We start from the raw sequence: 21,695 nt of genomic DNA, 5'->3' as shown, positions 1-21,695 counted from the left end.
AAAAAGAAATGTTAAACCCATGAGAAAAGTCTTCACACTCTCTTGAAAATGAACTTCACCTGTGCCACTGTTTTTACAGCCAAAAGGCAAAAATTTTAAAGTTCTGAGGTGAGGGAACAAAGATATTTGTTCTTATGAAATGGTTATATCCTTAGTATCTCCACATGGCTCCAAGCCTTTCTTGTTTTTATATTATCTGATAACACAACAACAAAAAGCCCTGCTTAGAAAAATCTTTAGGCATCTGTCTAGTAACATTATGATTAAAAATTATGAGAATTGAATGTGAAAGTATAATTTATTGGAAAAAAAAGTCTCTAGGTCATGACAGGTGAAATAGTTCATATTTTTAAGCAGATACTATAATGAATAACCAGAACAGATGATGCTTTTTTTTTTTTGAGAGTCCACTTTGGAAAAAGACCAAGACTTCTGTCCAACTGAAGTCATATAAAAGAACAAGATACGGAGGGTCATTCAGTATGCAAAACTTGTCAGTGCATTTCTCTGTTATCAGGGCAGAAAAGGCCTGACAGGAGGATAGGAGAATATGCTGTAAATCCTATCATTGAAATCAATCATTCAAAGTCCTCTTCATGGACCCATCTAAAAGTAGCGTCACTGACCAAAATTTTTGAGCATCTGCTAAGTGAACATTGTCTTTTCCTCTTCTCCCAGTCAGGTTGCCCTCCTAATTCCTACTCTTCTGCTATCATCCACACATCTGGTACCTCCCCACCTCTGTTTATTTTATTCCTGTCTATCACTGCAACCGATCCACAAGCTGTATAAATTTCGAGGTCCTCATTATGCTTACCGGCTCATGAATCTTTTACCTCTCTAAAAATTAACTACACGCCTGACAGCGAGTAAAACTCAATAAATATGTTGCTTCTGCCCATATTCCTTTATATCTATTTATGAACAGTTTCTACATGAGAAATTTCCTTCCTCAACGAAGTCATTTGTTACTTCTATTTTTCACAGATGCTAATGTAGCACTTAATAAAATGTGTGACTAAGTGAACTAAATATGCTAGTTATATACTTACCTAAGTAAACTTTTGATAAACCAGAATCAAAGAGAAAATATAATTTTTCAGAGAATGCAAATACAAAGGTACCAAGAAGATACCGAGAAGCACAAGAAAATCACAGTGACTTAACTAGAGCTCTTGTTACTCAGGCCTACACACTGAAGGGTCCCAGGAGCTATTGGCTAGCAAGTTAAACTGTCACACAAAAATCATATCCCACAGGGTTCCACAGGTACCAGGAACCACATATTTACCTAATTTGCTCTGAGATGTAGCTGGGCTCGGTGTGGATTTATGTTTGGGACGTGGACGACGTGTCCTTGGTCGTTGTGAAGTTTTTGGAGCTGAAGAAAGGAAACTGGTTAATGTTGTCTTATAACTCCAGACACTCAAGAAAGGATGATACATGGGTCTAGGTTTTCTAAAGTTTTGCTAGATTTTCTAAGACTTAATAAATTTGTCTCTCTGGTTTGGGAATTTTGTCATCTATATGCAAGAAAATTTGGGGGGATCCGGTCCACTGACAGCTCTTTTGAGAAAGAATATATAACATTATTCTAACAATCCAAAAAGCTTATTATTATTGGTGTCAGATTTTCAAAAAGGATCCTGACCCCAGAAACATAACATGTCCATATCAGAGAGGGACTCAGGCTTACCTGCTTTGGGGAGATTGTACTTAGAAATTATTTGGCTTAGACATACCTCCCATTAAACATTAGAATAAGTACATTTCATTTCTTAAAATCATTGATAGACAATAAAAATGCCCTGCCTATCTTAACACAACATTCTGTCAATGTCCACAGAATTAAAATTGATGTTACAGAGCAGCCACTCCTAATTGTATTTGAAATTTAGCTTTACCACAGAACACTGAGCAGAATCGGAGGCTCTATAGAGCACTAAGAAACTGGATAATGTGGAAGATAGATGCTCTATACCAGCTGCATACAGGCTTAACCAAGTAATTTACTGTAAACATCTTCAATATTCAAAGTGAACAATATCGTTGAGTGGCAAGAGAGGGCAATGAGGAAAACCTTAGAAAAAGAGAACTCCTTGACCAAGATAGTAGCAGAATGGACTAGATAATGGATAGAAAATGCACTTGCTTTAAGACATAAAAAATCATTAACCAGCGTTGTCATGGAAGTCTCAGTTCTCAGAGTTACAGGTTCAAGGTCTGTGGCAGGAACTGACCAAAAGCAATAAACAATAGAAATTTAAGAACTGTACAAAAAGAAGGAAAATTTTCTTGAAAATGAATCTTCTTTACTCTGTAATGATTAAAAAGCATTTCTGAACACCGTAAAAATAGTATTTGGTCTCAATTACGGGCTGTACTCTGGTATCCATTTATCTCACAAAATAGGCATACCTTTTATATTTTGCATCCCTATGAGGCCTTTTTTCTGTATTTAATTATCTGATTCCAACTACATTGGAAACTTCATTCCAAAAACATCTCTGTTGTCTAATATTTAAACTACTATTAAAAGCTGTAAAAGCAGGGGCGCTTGGGAGCCTGTGGGGAGCGGGGAGCCTGTTTCCCTCTCTCTCTCTGCCTCTTTGCCTCCTTGTGATTTCTGTCTGTCAAATGAATAAATAAAATCTTAAAAAAATAATAAAAAAAACTGCAAAAGCTTCTGTTAGTATTTGGAAGGCTTTTACCACCACTGGTATTTGTTTTGAGGAACTGCAATGGTGAGGAGAATCTTTAAAAATGTTCTCAATTAGCCTGTTTATTGGAGATATGTGACAGTTACGCAAAAGATAAACTTGGGGCTTTTCTCCATAATAAATGGGGTATTATTTCTTACTATTTCTCCTTTTTTATTCATTTATTTGAAATGAGTAATTAGAAAATAATTATTCAAGTGGGCAACAGAGATAATTAAGAAAAAGTCTGAAGAGTAATAATTCAACTTTTTGTCTAGGATTCCTAGAATTCTATAATATTCTGAAATGAATGAATTATGCATAGGTATGAAATTCTGATTTGTAACTTCTTGGATTTAAATTGGTATCTCTATTTTTCAGTAAGTCCAAAAGACTAAATGTAACATTAAACATCTTATCATGAAAACACTGTAAACATTTGTACAGAGATTGTCTTTTACTGACTAAGACATAACAGCAGAGTTGGTTGAAGCCACATATGACAACATCTTCTAAATTAACGGAAAACATGGCCTACAGGAGAGGTGGAAAAAGTGAGCACAACAGGATGCAACAATATTCATAACTGTTTGCCTTCAGACAAAAAAGGGAATCCTTGTTTTGCTTGGAAATCAGTGTCTCAAGATGAATTTGCTGGCAGAAATGTCCGGTGCATTTGAATAGTACAGAATCAAAGAGGAAAGGACTTTTGCAAGAAAGGGACAGTTAGGTATTGCCTTCAGCCCCAACCAGCTTTTTAACTGCTCGTCTCCCATAACCGTAAATTACAGACACATAAAAGTAAAAATCTCAAAGATTTCCTGGATTGCAGGATGGATGCGCTCTCAGCCCCTGCAACCCTTGACAGCGTCCATTGCTGCAAGCAATCTAAATGCCTCTGAAGGTGATCAAAGGAAGAATGACATTCAGGGGTTATAAAGTGAGCTGCAGAAGTAAGAAAGCCTTTTGATGTTGAAAAGTTCCCTGTTAAAAATAATAAACAATGTTTTGGAAATGAATGAAAAAATGATCAATGAGCATCATATACATAAGAGAATACAGTTAATGACAGAGATGAGAAGGGTGAGCTCAGAGATACATCACCCAAGAAGGAAGACCTCATTACCTATGGTTGGGGAGGGAGCGTCGGTCTCCAATGTAACAGGCTCAAAGACTGCATCATAAAAAATAAACAGACAGAAGTAAGAAAAATAAAGAAATCCAAACTTTCTGGTGCTTACTAATGTTTAATTCATAAGATATAGAACCTGGTTTATTCTAAGTTGATATAAATTGCCTTCTTCATAAGCTTATTTATTATGAGAGATACTCTCTAAGTAAATCAGAATTTTGTACTAATTGGAACCTTAGGAAAAAATTTCAATTGTAAAACAGTTGAATTTTTAGAACTATTATATAAATATCTTCTTACTTCATAGGAAATCACTTAGGTAATTGTTGCTGTTTAAAATGCCATTAAGGGGCGCCTGGGTGGCTCAGTGGTTTAAGCCGCTGCCTTCGGCTCAGGTCATGATCTCAGGGTCCTGGGATCGAGTCCCATGTCCGGCTCTCTGCTCTGAAGGGAGCCTGCTTCCCCCTCTCTCTCTGCCTGCCTCTCTGCCTACTTGTGATCTCTCTCTGTCAAATAAATAAATAAAATCTTTAAAAAAAAAAAAAAAAAAAAATAAAATGCCATTAAGGTATTTTAGAGGGAGCCAATCTCTGATTATTGCCTATAAAGCATGAATACAGTGTCAGCCTTTCCAGTCTTATCTAGTGGTGAATGCTAAAATCACTTTCAAATATGTTCCAGATATAGAAAAATCAGGCTTTTATTCATTACATACCCAAATTCAGAAAACAAAGTCCAAAAATGCAATCAGATGTGAAACTAACTTTCTACATCTTGGTTTGTTCATTTAGCAATTAATGTGGTTACTTTGAAAAGGTAATGAACAAAATCATATTTGGGTTTCTATGCTTTATACAGTATGGCAAATTGTAAAAGTTTTCAACAACATTCCCAAAGAAAAAGCTTTTTAAACTAAAGCACTGGAAATTATGTTTACCGGGTTTAGTTGGTGGCGTATCTGGTTGTGCTGGGGTTTGGGGTTTAGGAAGTAATTGCTTTGGTGGTTTTGAATCTGAAGGAAAAAAGTTCCTGTAATTAGTGTCATAGCAGAGCTGTGAATGTCAAGATTAGTGTTACTTACACACCATTTTCCTAGTTATAGATCAAGGCAGTGAAAGTAGTGATTACCAGGCTGGATTTGAGGTGCATCTGGTCTACGTGTGGTTTTAGGTCTTTTGGATGGTTTTGACACTAAAGAGAAAGGTATTAAAAATTAACAATAATTGTCATGGCCGTAACTGTCATAATTAAAGACATAGACGCTTGAGCAAAGATCCTGTGTAAATTCACTGGATATACAACAAAATTAATTCATGGGGTATGGGAAGGATGGGAAATATGTCCATTTCTCCTAATTTTTCAGAAAGGAAAAATCTTTAGGAAATGCTCAAAATGTACCTTTGAGCAAAGTAAAGAGAACAATAATAAGACTTTTTTCTACATAAGTAATTTCAGAGATGACAAGTACAATAGTTTTATTTCTTAACTCTAAGGCTTTTTAGCATAAAAATATTAAGTGGAAATTTGAAACTTGCTTAGTAGGAGACCTAGAAAATAATCCATAAATATTCTAAATTATACAGAATTTCACATGGCTACAGATTTCTGGAATTTTCCAAAGTAAAGCAGGTTTATTGTGAATGCTGAGAAATTTTCATGAAAGAGTAATAGTCAAATAGCATTAGTACCCAAAACAATAAAACAAGTTTGGGACTACTAATGTTCTCACGTTACAAAGACCACATTATTTTCCTATTAGACCCTGGAACAAGAACAGTGTTTATGCCTCTCATTACCAAAATACACTCAAAACATTCTTCAAAGAAACAGAAAGCTGAAGAAGCCATTATTTCATGCAGCTTTTTAAGAGGGAAAAGATCTTACAAGTTGAATGAGCAAAGCAATGAAATGATAATCATGGCACTGGAATAAATTTCACCATTTGCCAATTCCAGGATGAGCACAGAAGTCCCTGTGTGAGAAAGAGGAGAAGGTTTTCTCAACAGGACATGGAGGGACAAAGGGTTTGTGCAGAACCAGGAAGCTGCATCCAAGACCACAGACTTTCCTTAAAGAAGAACACAGGTGGGATTCTTCTAGAAGTCTCCTATCTTCAGGCTCTTCAGACCCAGATAGGAAATGTAAGGAAAGGCATGGAATGAAATTATGATGGTGTGGTGAAACTGCAGTCATGCCTGGGTGGAAAGTAGGAAAAGCAAAAGTGACATTCCATGAAAGCATGTGGAGGTCAGTAGAATTACCGATTGTGGGCACCAAAGGCTCCGGGGGTACTGTAGCAGGTTCCAGAACTATGGAAGCAAAAAGCAAGAACACTAATTATATCAAGAAGCAGCATCTTGAGGAAGGAAATATTACTCCTCATTCTTAAGCCCTGTTTTTTCTGAATGTGATTTTGCCTTCCACTTTTCCCCTTCACCCCCTTCCTCCTGCTTTCCCACACCCCATCGGCCATAAATATGCATCCTAAGTGAGACTTTTAGGGTGCCCTACTTTAATAATCCACTTGTGAGCCAGACTATTGCTGTGTGTACCTAATAGTTACAAATAAAAAATAACAATATATCATAAACATAGGAAGGATAGATGCTTAAATATAAAAATTAACTATACTGTTTCTTAAAGCCCAGCTATTTGGGTAATAGGAAGCTATCATATCAGAAGATACCATATTCCATTTTCTATGCTTATTGGAACCCTGAACATCACATTTACCAGGTTTGGACTTGGGCACATCTGGACTAGGTGTGGTTTTAGGACGGGGGCGACGACCTGGTCGTTTGGTCTTTGGTGGAGCTGAAGAAAGAAAATTAGCTAGTTAATACAAGAGCAGTAGCTCTAAAAACTGATAATACTACATATATCTTAAAAGCATTTTTAAGTCCTTTTATTTATTGTGGGTATATATCCTTCTGTTTTGCAACTTTCTATCATCATTTACCCAGTTAAATGAGATCTTTAACATATACATATATATATATATATACATACATATATGTATATGTTAAAGACCTCCTTATTCTTCCATTTTGAGATGGAAAACTTGAAACTTTGTAAAGCTTAGAGAAGACAGTCTCCTGAAAGTTTTGAAGGTGTATGTTTAACAGGAACATGAGAAAGACACCTTTAAGGAGCCACTAGGGATACAAATTAAACTTTATTTGGCCCAAGATTCAAAAGGAATTTTTCATTTAGCATTAAAAACTTTATAAGTTAACAGCATGTATAAAAAGGTTTTGAATTCAGAAATTATTTTAAGGAATACTTTTCAAAAATGAGATATAGTTTATAAAAGTAAAGAATTTAATTTTTTTCTCTGCAAGTAAGAACAAAGAACACAGACACACAAAGGGATATCAGTGGATGAATCCATTAATGTGAGCTTGTTACTAAAGATACCAACAGACAGGAAAAGAGGAAACAAAGCTCACTTGCTCCATAACTGCATTACCTAATGTCGAAGGTTTTGTTTCCAGAGTTCCAGGTGCTAGGAGTGCATGAAAACCATCAGGAAGGAATCAAAATCAAAGGAAAAATGATAAAACCTTTAGATATGAAAAATTCTTGATTTCTAATTACCAAGTTGAGTGATTATATATAAATAATGAAATTTTAATCCATGTGAGATAGTCCTTTTTTATTCAAATAGATTCCTGTGTTTTTAGACAAAATGAAAAAAAATGTAGTCTTGTCAGTTAAGTTTGGAAAAAGAAATGGAAAAAAACAAACGAAGGCATGGTTCTCAGGAAGACATGAATGCCCTAAAGTGACCAACAGTTTGTGTTATGAAGGAAAATATGGGTAATTGGCCAGGATGGCACCAGCAGAACACATTTTTTGCTCTTCTGAAGAAAAAGAAGCTATAAATATTGGGGTTAGTTTTTCTATTTCTCTTAATGAATTGCCCAGTGACACATCAGGATATTTAGATCTGGAAAGATGCTACTACTTTTCAAGAAAATCTGCAAATGTTAGGGTTTGAAAATAAGATAAACACCTCTGAATGTGAAAACACAAAAATGTCTACGAAAAGAGGGAAGCCAAGGTCCTCCACTGGAAACAACTAGGTTAAAACAAGCTTGGGACACAGTGCTCAGATCTAAGGAGGATGACACAGCATGTGTTCAATCAAAACCAATATGGCTTCTAGAGCCTCTGCTTAGTTAAGCAAAAGCAAAGAGTGTATCATCTGACCATATGGCTGAAATGAAGATCTGAAGGACAAATTTTTAAAAAGCCCAAGGTAAGGACAAAATTGAAATAAAGGGTGCTAAAAGAAGAGGCTTCTTTTTCACTCATCAAAGGAAACTTCATTAATAGAGTTGACTGTGTTGACTGTAATTGGTGGTTGACTAGAGTTGACTGTGATGGTGAAAAATTAAATGTCCTTTACTCTAAAAGCTGTTCTCTCACTGGTGAACAATCAGGTTCTATGGCTTATTACACTAAAGATCACTCCACATCCTTTCCACAAACCACAATAAAAGTAAGAATTGAGAATTCTGGTTTTTGTTGATTTTTAGCTATTTTCTCCACTATCTAATATTCTGAAGATTCTTCCTAGTGCCTGAAGAGATACTAGGAAGATTCTTCCTAGTGCCTTGCTTTAAGGCAAGGTCAGGGTAACCTCTCCAAAGTTGGCCAGAGTGTCCCATCACCTGCCATTTTGTTTTCATGTAGGATGGTCAGATTTTTCCAAGGAAGTAGGAAGAGGCAAGAGACCCAAGAGACCTATAGCCAGGTCTGAGATCTGTTAGTTTTAGGTGATTTTTCAGCCTGGCTTGATCTGATATTCTTTCACCAAAAAAAAAAAAAAAAAAAGGAATTGAATATATGGTCTAAAAAGGTAAAAAGGGCCTCAGTGGTTCATATAGTTCCTCATATTTACAAGTATTTATTGTTGGTGAACAAATTGGTTTACATATGAAATTTATTCCATTCTGGTTAGCAAATCAAAGATGTCAAAAAGTAATCTCAGATTTCATCAAATACTGAACAAATTAAATAACAATATTATTTAAATATTCTGAAAGATAACAATTCTTCCAATGTTTTTCAAATTGGCAATAAGTAAATGATACTTTGTGCTGAATATAGTTTGGTTACAATATCTGTCCTTTTAAAAGATCATCAATAGATTTCTTATTCTACAGAACAAAAAATTCTTTTCTTTCAAGAAGAAAATAAAAAAGGAACTCAATCTTCAAAACAGAAAAAAGTGAAGATTCTTTGCCATTTTCTTCCTCATAAAAATTAATTAACATGGCACCCACCAACCAGCTTAAAAGAATTTAAATCATTTTGTCAGTTACATTTTTAGACTACATTTATCAGAATGATGTTTCTGGACTAGGGCCCATGGAAGGATTTGGGAAAGTAGGTAGAGACTCTTTAGTATCTAAAATATAGAAAATATACCAAAAAATATTGCAGATAGAGAATTTTCATTTATTCTGAAAGCAATGTACAATAGATACAAGGTGTTATGGAAAGGTGGCATTATTCATTAGTATGTCTGTGGCCAAAAAAAAATTTTTTTTTGATTTCTCAAGAACTTATCCAGAAATAGATTAAAACAGATAAACTGCAAAGCCGAAGTGATATATCAGACTGAAGAACACATAGCAAGGCAAAAATTGTGTTTGTGTGTGTGTGTGTGTGTGTTTGTGTAAGAGAAAAAGAGAGAGAGGGTGGGAGGAGCCTGGGTGTCTCAGATTCTACAGGAGATAGGCTAAATAAATAGTACATTAATACATTAAATATAATAACTATCAAAAAAGTCCGTATCTGAAAATAGGAAACAAAATTTTTTTTTGAAATTTTGAGGATGTAATTCATGTCTTAATTTCTACCAAGTTGCCTTCTTAAACTGTGAAAAAGTAAAATTTGCTACTTGTGCATCTTTTAGAATTTACAAAGATTAAAGAATGTGGTCTTATGAATTTTATAAACAAAAATCTGTATTTTTGAGTTCCTCACTGAAATGGAAACCAAATAGGTATGGAGGCTCTCAATTAAGCATCTAATTCACCTGTACCTAGAAATACTAACGTCAGGGTTTATTAAAAGCAAGTACCTTCTGACAAGATTTCCTCTATTTTACAATTTTAAGGTATTATGAGTAAAGGAATAAAAATGTTAAGTGGCATGCAAATAACTACACCACTCACCTCAGCACAAAAGAAAAATATACCTGGCTCCCAGATTTGTGACTAACAATGAGAAAAATTTATACTTCTATCCACTGTGTCAGAGAACTGTGTAAAAAAAAAGCCACCTATAATTGGAGCTCTCTCTCTCTCTTTTTTCCAGTCTGTTAAAAGCCTGAAGAGCCAAATGTCATCACCATCTTAAAGATTAACTGTGAAGGAAGCACTTCTTGCTGGACGAGGCAGACAAGTTGGGACATGGTACATGGTGGGATTTTCAAGAAAGTGGTGGATTATGCTTATAAAACAAGCCAAACCCGATGTGGGTTTTTACTCATTAGTGTAACCACAAAGGAAAACCAAAGGAAAAGCAAGAAATCTGCAGGGAAAGTGAGATGGAAAAATAGCAGCATGTGAGGAGAGGGCTGGGGAAGGCAATGAATCACTCAAATAAAAAAGTTTTGGTGGTTTATTTGCTCTCCTGAACCTTGGCTAGCGACAGAAATCTTCCATAGAGCTATAATGGTGGCTTGCCGTCAAGTAAAAACAAACACATTTTAAAAAGCTAGAACCCAAGCACTGTTTTGCAGAGATCCATTACTCTGTGTTGCCTCAGACCACTGGTGGTCAACTTAAGTAGAGCTCTTTGCTCGAAGAGCTTAGAATAAGAACACATCCTCTCCCCTTATTTGTATGAGTGAATTTCTATAAATCTTTCTTTAGAAACCAATAAAATTACTAATGTAACTAATTATGTTTAAACTCTTAGGAATATCTGAAGGCTTTTTTTTTGTCTTTTCAAATTTTATCTTGTAATAACAGAAATACTTAGATTGGAGAGACATTTATTTAAATTTGGTGGTCTAAACACATGGTAATATTTCTCAATCTGCTAGATAATAACCTTCTCTTCAAAGTACAGCGTAAGTATAATAATTATGACCTTATTCCACAGCCCTCTAAGCATGATTTTTAAACAAATGTACATCTCTCATATAGCTGTCGAAGTTCTTTGATTTGAACTGTTAGAGCTCTTGAGTTTCATTAGCTATACTTCTTTCTCCAAATAACCCCTCTGGGTAAGAGTGAAACTTCATTCCATTTCTCTGACTTGGAGATCTCGCCCATGGTTACAGCATCAACTACACCCCCTTTGCCTAATCCCTAATTTCCTCCAGTCTGACACCTACACCTGGAAATCTCACTGCCTCTTTAAAGGGAGTCTTGAGAATTCTTTTTTCTGAGCAGTTACATTTTTCTTCCTTGCCCATTTCACTGCAAAAAAATAAATCATGCCCATTCATGTAGAAAATTGTTTGTTTTAATGATTGTACTTTGTGAACACCCATTAGTGAAAAATCCATAGAACGTGACAGTGAGAAAAACCCCGAAGATAAGTTTAAAATTTGGAGGAAAATGATTTGTATTTACAGACTTCCTGAATACAAGGGGATACCTAGAAGTCAACATTTAAACTGCTGCATAGATTCTGGATAAATAGGAAAAAAAAATGAAAACTTGGTCATTCAGTATGTCCTGCCATCTAAATGCAGGGGAATATCTCTGTTATTAATTACATAAACGCAATAATCTTGCCCTGCAAAAGAGCCTTCTTCTTTTCAGCAAAACACCATTATTACGCCTGAGAAATAGACAAAAGTCAGTATTCAGAAATCAGTCTCATTTCAGAAAGTAGATCATGGAGCATTAGGAAAATCCCACCCTTTCCAATCTTGCAGCTGGAGAACAAGAAGTCTTAAAACAAGGGCAGAGTTTTTAGGGGATGGAAACACTTCCCCCCTTTCAGGCTGAAAAGCTATTGTTCAGTGTGATCAGAATTCCAATCCACTCTGGTACTGAATTATTTCGTAGTCGGAGACAAGGGAGTCCTCAATCACTCCCATCACTCTATTTCTGTATTTTCTCTGTGATGGTCATGAACAGAATGATCCACCCAAAAGCTCAGAGAAACGCTATGATAATATCAGAGGGGCTGGTTATAGTGAGATCCTTGCATTTCATTTTTGCACTTTCCATGGAAAAATTGTATCCAATAACAAAATACAAATCAGAAGTTCTTGCTCCAAAGAGTGACATGAAACAATTTTTTAATCCTCCTTTTGGATTTAAAAAAAAAAAAAAAAAAGAGAAAGTTTGGGTAATTACCGGGTTTGGTGGGTGTCCCTTCTGGGGTGAGAGGAATTTTGGGTTTCAAAGAAATAAATGGTGTTTTACTGGGAGCTGGAAAAGTAAAGAAAATAATTGACAAATCAATATTTAAGCATTTCAGTGTCTAAAACCTCAAAAGGAAAACCTATATTTTAAGTGGAATGAACTCATCATCTTAGACATTTTTTGGAAATATTCCATTGAAAGAGTATTTCACAGACAAGTATTTAACAGAAAACAGTGATAAATTTGCATCTGATTCAGAAAAAGCATTTCAAGAGTATATTTGAACAGAAACAGCATTGGTACAAATAGCCACAATAATTACACAAAGAAAATTATTCTAATCCATTATTTTAAAAAAATCAGTATAATAATTTTGTACCCTTACTTCATATTTCTCAGCCATATCCAAGTCTTTAGGCATGTTTTAAAATGAATAATCACTGATAGGTAAAATGCCCTGGTCTATAGTACAAAGAAATTCTACTAACATCATAATAGACTACTATTCCTCCAAAGGAAGTCTGAATTTGAACTTGAGGGCCTCCATCAAAAAAAAAAAAAAGGAGGACTGTGTTTAAGACTCCACTTCACATACAATGGTGGATGGAAGAGGAGAAGGCAGCAGTGTTTGCCAGCTTTCCAAGGTACACGATGATATCTGGATGCTGAGTTCACATGTGCTGGCTATGAGGCCAACTATTGAAAAATCACGAAAGCCACCAAGCTGTTGTACTTTATGAGATTCTCAGTACTGTTAAAATGACCTAATTAGAACAGAGACTGAGACATTACACAAAAGCTAAGGCATTGAATTTTCATGTCAAAATGAAGTAACCCATCTACCAAGGACATATCATTACCCAGTGTTGTCTGTGTAGATTCAGGGATTTTAGGAATTTTAGGTGTAATTGTTCCAGGACTTGTGGTTCTTTCTGGTGATGGAAAGGAAAAAAAAAATTAAGATTCCTAGAGGCAATAGATAGATATCATCCCAAGAAGAACCGAATGACCCTTTTGAAATTCTGCCATATGTAGCTGTCAGTGTTTACAAAAACAGTTGAGTACAAGTTTTGGGAAAGAATTTATAAGTTCAGTCATAGTAGTAAATGCTATAAAAAACTGTATTTATTCTACCATGGAATAAGCAAAACCTTGATTTGTTGAGCATGATTCTGAGTGTGTTCTCTGACAATGAAAAACATTACCTCCAGGGAAGCTAGCTGTGCCATGCAAATTCTGTGCCATAACGTATGCTTATGTTGTTCCCTCCGCCTTCAAATTTGTCTGAACCCTATACACATTTTGAGACTTACATCCTCAACTCTTTCTTTTTTCTGAGCTTCAACACAAGTATTAGAGCCTCATAAGCAGACTGTATAGTTTCATGTTGATTCTCACTCTTTATGCTGTATGGTCTCTCTAAGATGATAAACAATTGGACAGAGGGAGTCATGGTCTCTCCTGTGAGCCACAGCCCCAGCTCAAAGCTGAAAATACTGCTGGCACACAAAACAAGAACTGTCAGCCCAATAAGCACCTAAATATACATACATACCAAGGAAACAAATTTCGCTATAAATCTAATTTTCTAACACAGTGACATTAGGACCTGCTTCTGGGTTTATACCAAAATTCACATGTAAGAACATCACTGAAATAATTTTAAATTACATAGTATTGAAAATTGATTTCTGTTATTTTGAATTATTCATCTTCACTTAATTTCAAATTTTGTAAAGGCCTATAGACCTTTAATCTATAGAATCACATAACCTCTTTTTATGATAAGGAGATGGACATTCTCTATTTGGAATTAAATATCCTGAGAGGTTAAAGAGGCAGTTATTTACCAGGTTTGGTTCTTGGTGTTTTGGGCCTGACGCGTCGTTTAGGTGTAGAAGGGATAGACGTAGTTTGCTGGGCAGCTGAAAGAAGATTTAATATAGCTTTGATAAATAATATTTTGCAGGGACCAATCAGGTTATAACTGTAAATTTGTAAACTTCTTGAATACAAGAACTACTTCTTATTGCTTTGTATCTCCAGAATGCCCAGCACTGTGCTTTATACACAGTAGGGGCTCAATAAATGTGGTGTTTTGGGGCCAAAATGAACTAACTGTCCACATAAAAACCAAAGGTACATTGTTGAGCTAAATGTACTGGGAAGTGGGCACTCTTAAGGGATTTAAGAACACAAGGTAGAGTTATCAAAAGATAATTTACTGAACAATAGGGGAGAAGCACAAACATTTGGGATTTTGAGAATGGAAGTTCAGAACTGCTTTAATTCTGTAGCTCATGACTAACCTCAGCAAGAGTTAATGAACTTAATTATTCAAATAATTTTCTATAATAGCATATAGACTGTGTTACTTCTCTTATCCATCTTTCCTCATTGCAGAACCTACGTGGTGCTCTTTATATTTAAATTATGTTGAGAAAAATACTCTGACCAAGTGGTATTGAATTGGGCTAAATAGAAGGAATATATTATAAAATAATTATCATCTGTAATTCCATTGCAACTTTCTGGTAAGCAAAGTTGAAAGGATTATAGAAAGAAAATAATTCTTTAAACACATGGACACCAAGATTATGGAAATCCTTTGAGAATTATCACAAGGCAGGCAGTCCGACAGATAACCCAGTTCTTGGAAGAATTTCATGACAGAGAATGAAAGGGAATATTTACTATTGAAAATACTCTGGAAGTTCAACAAAACTGATTCTTTTCTTGACACTTTATCTGTTCTTTCAAAGTACACAACCATAAAAATGTCATTAGTTACCAGGTGTTGTAGGTGGCATTTCAGGACTGGTAAAGATTTCCAGTTTTTGAGGAACAAACGGTGTTTCGCTTGGAGCTGAAAATACAAACACCCCACCCACCAACTAATTCCAGTTAAAATGAGGTATTTTAGGAGTTTTAACATGCTTTTAGGTGGTATTGCAAAGCACATGCTACACGTAAATGACTAAGAATGAAAAATGCATATAGTCTTGAAAGCTGGTAGATGAAATAATGATTTAAAGAAAAGATCAGAATGATAATTTTTCAGTGGTAGACTCCAGGCAGGGTCAACACATGGAAGAGAGGTGATACAGGCCACAAACACATGAATGAGATGGGATGATATGGATGATGAAGAGGTCCATGCAATTTTCAAAGCTTTTCATTCCTTTAAGGATGGAAAAAAAATGATCTATTATAGTTCAAGAGAGAGAGAGAGAGAGAATGCCCCAAATGGAACACAAGATGCCTGCATTACAAGAAAAAAAAATACATTCAGAAATAAAAATGAAATAAATGATTAGATGTGATGGAATGAAATGGTCATTTGGAAGAATGGCATTCACATGGATTTTCTTTTGATGGAAAACAAAGTAGGATTTTTCTGTTAAAAACATTACCCAGTGTTGCCCTTGGCTGTTCAAGAGTTCTAGAAGTTTTAGGTGGGACAGAATCCAGAAATGGATCTCTTGTTGCTGTTGGAATAAATGTCAACATTTATAAAAGCAGAAGGCCCCAAGAATAAAATACAAATTTATGAGTAATAAATTATGCCTCATATGGGAAAAAGTATCAAGAACAGTTAAGAGAGTGGACCAACATTTTTAAACTAGTGATTCATTAGGAGTGGAAGAGGAACTCACTTTTTAAAAACATACATACTTTAAACATTAAAAACCATGATGAAAACAATGTTGCATATATTTAACTTATTTTCAACTGGTTTTTCTGGTTTCTCACTTTTGTTTCTTAACTACTAGCTGAATTCACTCAGCATTCTATTTCATTTCCCCCCCTTATTTTCTGCTGCGATTCAAAATTATTTACCTTTATCATGGCACAAATAATGCTATGATGAGGCTAAATATTCAAAAAATATCAGATATATAGCTATGTCTATCAGAGACCAGTTCTATTTACTCTGAATCTCTCACAGTATCTAGTTTAGTAGATGCTTAATGAACACTTGCTAAAAGGAACTGTTAGATTGAGTTAAACTCATTTTTTTAAGGATCAGTAAGTGAATGTCAAAGATTAGACCCAACTGGACTTCCACAGACAAATGAATGACATGATGGCTCTAGAACAGGATTTCTCACCTCAGCATCATAGCCCTTTAGGGCTGGATAATTCCTTGTTGGGGGTGGGGAGCCGTGTAGGGAAGCTGTCCTGTATATTTGCAGGGGTTTGGCAGTATCCCTGGTCTCCATCCACTAGATGTCAGTACCACCTTCCCCAGTTGTGACAATTAAAAATATCTTTGGCTGTTGCCAAATGCCTAGAGAAGAGTCTTCCGCATTTGAGAATGACTGCTCTACAGAAAACTCTCTAAGAATCTAAAACCTTTTTGGAATGATATTGATAATAGAGCAATAGGGCCATTACATAACTTTGGTGCAGTGGCAACCAAATCTATCTACATCTCCCACACTTGGCAGAGCTTATTATTGATGGTGATAAAGAGATAATGGCTCAACAGAGAAATGGGTGGGATACATCTCCCGGACACAGACTGCCACATTTCCCCTGCAGAGCTCCGAAGAGTCTGCTTTCTCCCTCTGCAAAATGAAAGCGAGAACTAGGTATAGTGCTGTCAGAATGATCTGGCATCCAAAGAAAGCCTTGAGATGCTGGATATACCTGTGTGGGGTTCTGACATTTCAGGCTCATCTGATGTCGCAGGGCTTGAGAAAACATCGTAAGTGGCTTTTAAAAAGAAAAGGCAGAACAAAAGAGAAGATGTTAATTGATGAATTTTAAAAGATTTCATGACATAATTTACGCTGGTTACAAGGGAGTCTCATGCAGACGCTAGTGAGTTTTAGCTCTGGGCTACTGATCTCATCACTAACGCATAAGCAATCACTAAGGCCGCATGCCCACCCCCGCCCCAAACTAAAGGCTTTTCCCCAGTGAACCTGGACACTGGTCTCAAGGGTGATGTGTGCATAGTGCTATATATTTATAATGAAGTGGTACCAGCTCTAAATCAAAGAGCTTCAAAGAAGATAAACATATATGAGCCAGAAGCAATTTGAGGAGAGATTTCCAAAGAAGGAAAAAGCAGTCACATTGAAGCTTTTTGCACCGAGTCTACTGCTTGGTCTTCCCACCTAATAAAAGTCACCATCATGGAATCTTATGTTTGCACAGCACTTTTCAGTTTGCATAGCACTTTCTCACCTATCGGCTTATTTAACCCTCTCAATATCCCTGAGAAACAGGTGAGGTAGGCATCATCCCCACTTTCCAGATAATAGGGTGCTTTCTCCATTTCCTAGACAACAAAGTTGAGATTCACAGCAGTGAAGACATTTGCAGGTGGTCCCACACTGGGACTGTCAAGCTCAGCATATTTTCCATCCCATTAACTGGGCCAGGAAGAGCCAAGTTAAGTCCCGACCTTTCCTCTTGCACCACACCTCCTGCCTCTTTACCTAGAAGCAGCTTTCTTTCTATATTCTTTGTAGTCCTCCTACAGTCTATGTGGATTTCAGGATCAATTTCACACACTACTTAAAATAAAGCAAGCAGGGTGACCTTAAACATAACAGTTGATTTTAACAAAGGGATACGCTTCATGTCCATGTAAGCATGGAATCTGTAAGCAAGAACAGCATCAAAATAAAAATGCTCTCTTTTCTGCACAAAGAGCTGTCACTACAAGAATGAGAGGTGTACACAAAGCATTAATTGTTACGAGGTAGATGTTACTTTCCTTTCCCATTCAGAATGGCTATATGGAAATTCACAGGAAAATTTACTCAGTAGTTCCTTGTAGTTTAGTGACATTGTAGTGATTTTGAACCAGTGCTAGCTGAAGGTTTAAGAAAGATAATATCACACTGTGGGACACACTCTAAGACAGAGAGGCCGTTCATACTGCACCACACACGAAAGAAGCAGGAAACAGATTTCATTTTGTGAAGGGGAATCTACTCCTTTGCAAAATCTTCAAAAAATGGAAAGAACATTATGAGTCATGCAAATGTTCTAAGAGATCTATTATGTTGTGATGCAAGGTTTTCTTGTGTTTAGTCACAATTTTAAAGGGTCAGATAGGAACAATTAACTTTTTTTTTGAAGATGTGTTTATTTGACAGAGAGAGGGCATGAGTGGGGGGTGGTACAGAGGGAGAGGGAGAAGCAGGCCCCCCAGCACCCCAGGATCGTGAACTGAGCCAAAGACAGATGCTTAACTGGCTGAGTCACCCAGGCACCCCAAGAATGATTGACATTTTAAAGGATAAAAATGCTGGCAGTTGCTGATCTGAGGCTTGCTTTAAGCCAACTTCAAGTCATGGATCTAGCAAAGTCAGCTCTATCTGATTCTAAACAAGTTTGGAAAACTTTACCAACTTGTATTTCAACTTCTCATACCAGAAATTATGACTAAATAGTTTGACATTTATTTATATTGGTGCTTGCTTTTGAAAAAGGCCACAACTGTCTATTATACGAAGTCCTACATTTCCCTTATTATCTAGTAACACTAAACCAGCTGTCTTCGATGCTGTACTTTTTGTCCCAAGAGGTATTTATTTGCCCTCTTTCTACTTTCATTCTGGAGGTTCCAAGACAGGCTGCCATCTTCCCTCATGTTATTCCTAGAAGGCATATAGTAGAGAAAGAAACCCTCCTTCCAGCATCCGATGGCCATTGTGGCTCATGTTGGGAACTTCCCAAATGTCAGGGACCTCTAACTTCCAAACATTTTTTCAAATATACTTAAGACTAAAATAACACATCTGCCAGGAGGCTTGGTCCCTGCTATTTCCATTTCTGGAGTTCCTGAGAGTTGAGTAAGTTAAGAACAAGAGATCTAACTATTCACAGACACCGCTTGCTAGTAGTTTTATACTCTTTGGGCAGCTTTGAGAGACACACTATCATCTCGCTTTGCTCATGGGTTGAACATGCTTTTATGACTTTGGAGTATAGATGTTGGAGGAAAGAACAGTGTCAGAAATGGAGTTCCCTAAAAATCAACAGTTCTTGGTTTCATTACAGAATTCCTATATATGTATTTCTGTACCAGAATAAAATGTATGAAATGGTTAGACATCCCTGGCTTTTTACAATACTACTCCCGCTATGAAAGTGACAAATAGCTAAGAGTTCAAAGCAAAACCTTTTCGTTGGACACTCTACATGCTATGATGCATGAGGCAAACACCTTCTATCACCAATGTTTACTTCAGTGGATGAAATGCTCCTATGTGACATTAAGCAGATTCTCTAATCTTGCCTTCACAGAACAGAAATTGGACCAAAAGTTGCAGAACCAATCTAATGCAAGTAAAATAGGTAGTTCAATTCAAAGGTTAGAAAAAGCAATTATTATTTTTTTTAAAGATTTCACTTATTTATTTGACACACAGAGATCACAAGTAGGCAGAGAAGCAGGCAGTGAGAGAGAGGGGGAAGCAGGCTCCCTGCTGAGCAGAGAGCCCCATGCAGGGCTCCATCCCAGGACCCTGGGATCATGACCTGAGCCGAAGGCAGAGGCTTTAACCCACTGAACAACCCAGGCACCCCAAGAAAAAAACAATTATTAACTTTCTTTAAAAAAAAAAAGTAATGACTGGGACGGCCTGGGTGGCTCAGTTGGTTAAGACACTGCCTTTGGCTCAGGTCATGATCCCAGGGTCCTGGGATCGAGCCCCGCATCGGGCTCTCTGCTCATCAGGGAGTCTGCTTCCTCCCCTTTCTCTCTGCCTGCCTCTCTGCCTACTTGTGATCTCTCTGTCAAATAAATAAATAAAAATCTTTAAAAAAAAAAGTAATGACTGATAACCAAATTTTACTTTTGTATTTTTCAGAAAGAGCAGTGATATGAAATAAGGCGTAGTACCATTTTCTCATTTGCTCACGACTTTCTAAAACCACACTGCTAGATTATGTATTGTTGGTTGCTTTAGTTTTTAAAAACTGATTAGATGCAAATTCCATCATAAAAATGCTCTGATATTGCTCTGGAAACATATGATGGCACACAGATAAGGCATTTCTAATTAACAAGAATTTATCAATGTATTTTATTCAAATTCCATGAATATTGGTAACTATGTGAAAGACTTTCCTTTTAAAACAAATTCTTAAAGATCTCATTAGGACGGAGATTACATCAGTCATGCTCATTAGGCACCCCAAGGTTTATTTTGCCCAAGAGTCTAGTACATGGTAGAGACTCAATAAAATTAAAAGAAATAATTATTCTATTAATTAACAGAATTAATAGAGTTGACCTGCAAGATGGCCATTATAGTGAACAAATAACAGTGGGTTTGACAGCTGGGTAGTTTATGCTCTTGGTGAAGACAAATGAAAATAAATGAATAGGCCCCTTTAATTATCTTATGATACACATACGTGCACACACAGATCTCTTTCTCTGCTACACAATTAATTACCTGCCACATGCTTATGTGGCCATCCCCTGCCATGGAAATAGAATCCTAAGACCATATATGAAGGAATAATGGGAAAATACTACAGGACTATCAATAAACAGCCAGACGAGAAAAGCATTTAGGAACACCACACACAGAGTTCTCAGGACCGCTGAAATAAATAAATAATGCTTTCCTCAGTTCATGGAAAAATAAAATACCTCTCTGGTTAGCCTTGAAATTTGTGAAAACAGTGCCTACAAGAAAATGTTCCTGAAGCAAAACCAAACACTGATGCTGTAAATCTCAAAGTGAATCTGTAAACCATCTGCTGCCCTTGAATCCCATTTTCTGACTCTCAGAGCATCAACACCACCACTCATCCCTACTTTTCTCCCTCTCTAGGGCTTCATCTAGCTGGGTGGGCCAGATCCCGTGCTCATCATCACCTCACAGGGAGGCAGTAGGGTCCAAATGCAGAGAGTTCCATCTCTTTTCAACCACTCCAAGCAAACCACCTGTGGCCACAACATTCCAACCATTATACCTCTCCTAGGGGGTGCTGGTCATTAAGCTTTCAGTTCTTTAGATGATTTTGAGAGCTGAAGTACATATTGTAATTTACTGCAGTTCTATAAAGTATTATTAAATTATAATTAATTTAATTAATTAAATTAATTAATGTTTTTTATGAGGAATGGAAAGGATATATGCATTGTTATATAAAGGATACTGTATGTGAAATTCAGCTTGGGCTTTTCCCTAATTGCAAGATAAGGCCATGTGTAATATTTTCCCTAAAACTAGAATATATTAGTGCATGTTTGAGAATTTTAAAACACCATGGTCAACACCAAAAGCTCTATTTTGCATATTTGGATTCAGTCATCCATTAAGAACCTATGTTGTCCTCTGGGCATATTTATCAAAATAATTTTGTTCTAAATAGTATAAAATAGGAAATTTGTGATTGATATAATTTATGTATAACCGTCATTATTGTAAATTTAAGGGGAAATGCATCATACAATTATGATTTTTTTTTTGCACCAGTGGAACAATAAAGTTGCTATTAACAAAAAAAATTTTTTAATTAATAATTAAATTAAATTAATTA

The 21,695-nt window shown here is 36.2% G+C and overlaps 1 protein-coding gene across 43 annotated transcripts in view; it reads right to left on the bottom strand.

The window, feature by feature from the left end:
• The window catches only part of LOC123940940 (ABI family member 3 binding protein), a 257,004-nt gene that overhangs the window by 108,472 nt on the left and 126,837 nt on the right, over nt 1-21,695 (bottom strand). For 38 of the 43 annotated variants that reach the window (XM_046003947.1, XM_046003948.1, XM_046003962.1 and 35 more), the window contains 12 exons: nt 16,827-16,892; nt 15,587-15,661; nt 14,965-15,039; nt 14,024-14,098; nt 13,034-13,105; nt 12,165-12,239; nt 6,565-6,645; nt 6,093-6,140; nt 4,960-5,022; nt 4,769-4,843; nt 3,826-3,873; nt 1,292-1,381 (listed from right to left, as the gene is read on the bottom strand). In XM_046003947.1, the coding sequence (XP_045859903.1) occupies nt 1,292-1,381; nt 3,826-3,873; nt 4,769-4,843; nt 4,960-5,022; nt 6,093-6,140; nt 6,565-6,645; nt 12,165-12,239; nt 13,034-13,105; nt 14,024-14,098; nt 14,965-15,039; nt 15,587-15,661; nt 16,827-16,892 (843 nt within the window). The remainder of the gene's footprint in view (nt 1-1,291; nt 1,382-3,825; nt 3,874-4,768; nt 4,844-4,959; nt 5,023-6,092; nt 6,141-6,564; nt 6,646-12,164; nt 12,240-13,033; nt 13,106-14,023; nt 14,099-14,964; nt 15,040-15,586; nt 15,662-16,826; nt 16,893-21,695) is intronic. The other 5 variants (XM_046003959.1, XM_046003964.1, XM_046003977.1 and 2 more) reach the window with 5 other exon arrangements.

This window comes from Meles meles, chromosome 4, assembly GCF_922984935.1.
Source record: "Meles meles chromosome 4, mMelMel3.1 paternal haplotype, whole genome shotgun sequence".
NCBI classification, from domain to species: Eukaryota; Metazoa; Chordata; class Mammalia; order Carnivora; family Mustelidae; genus Meles; species Meles meles.
The sequence above is the reverse complement of the archived record's forward strand: the minus strand, read 5'-3'. Positions and strand labels throughout refer to the sequence as shown.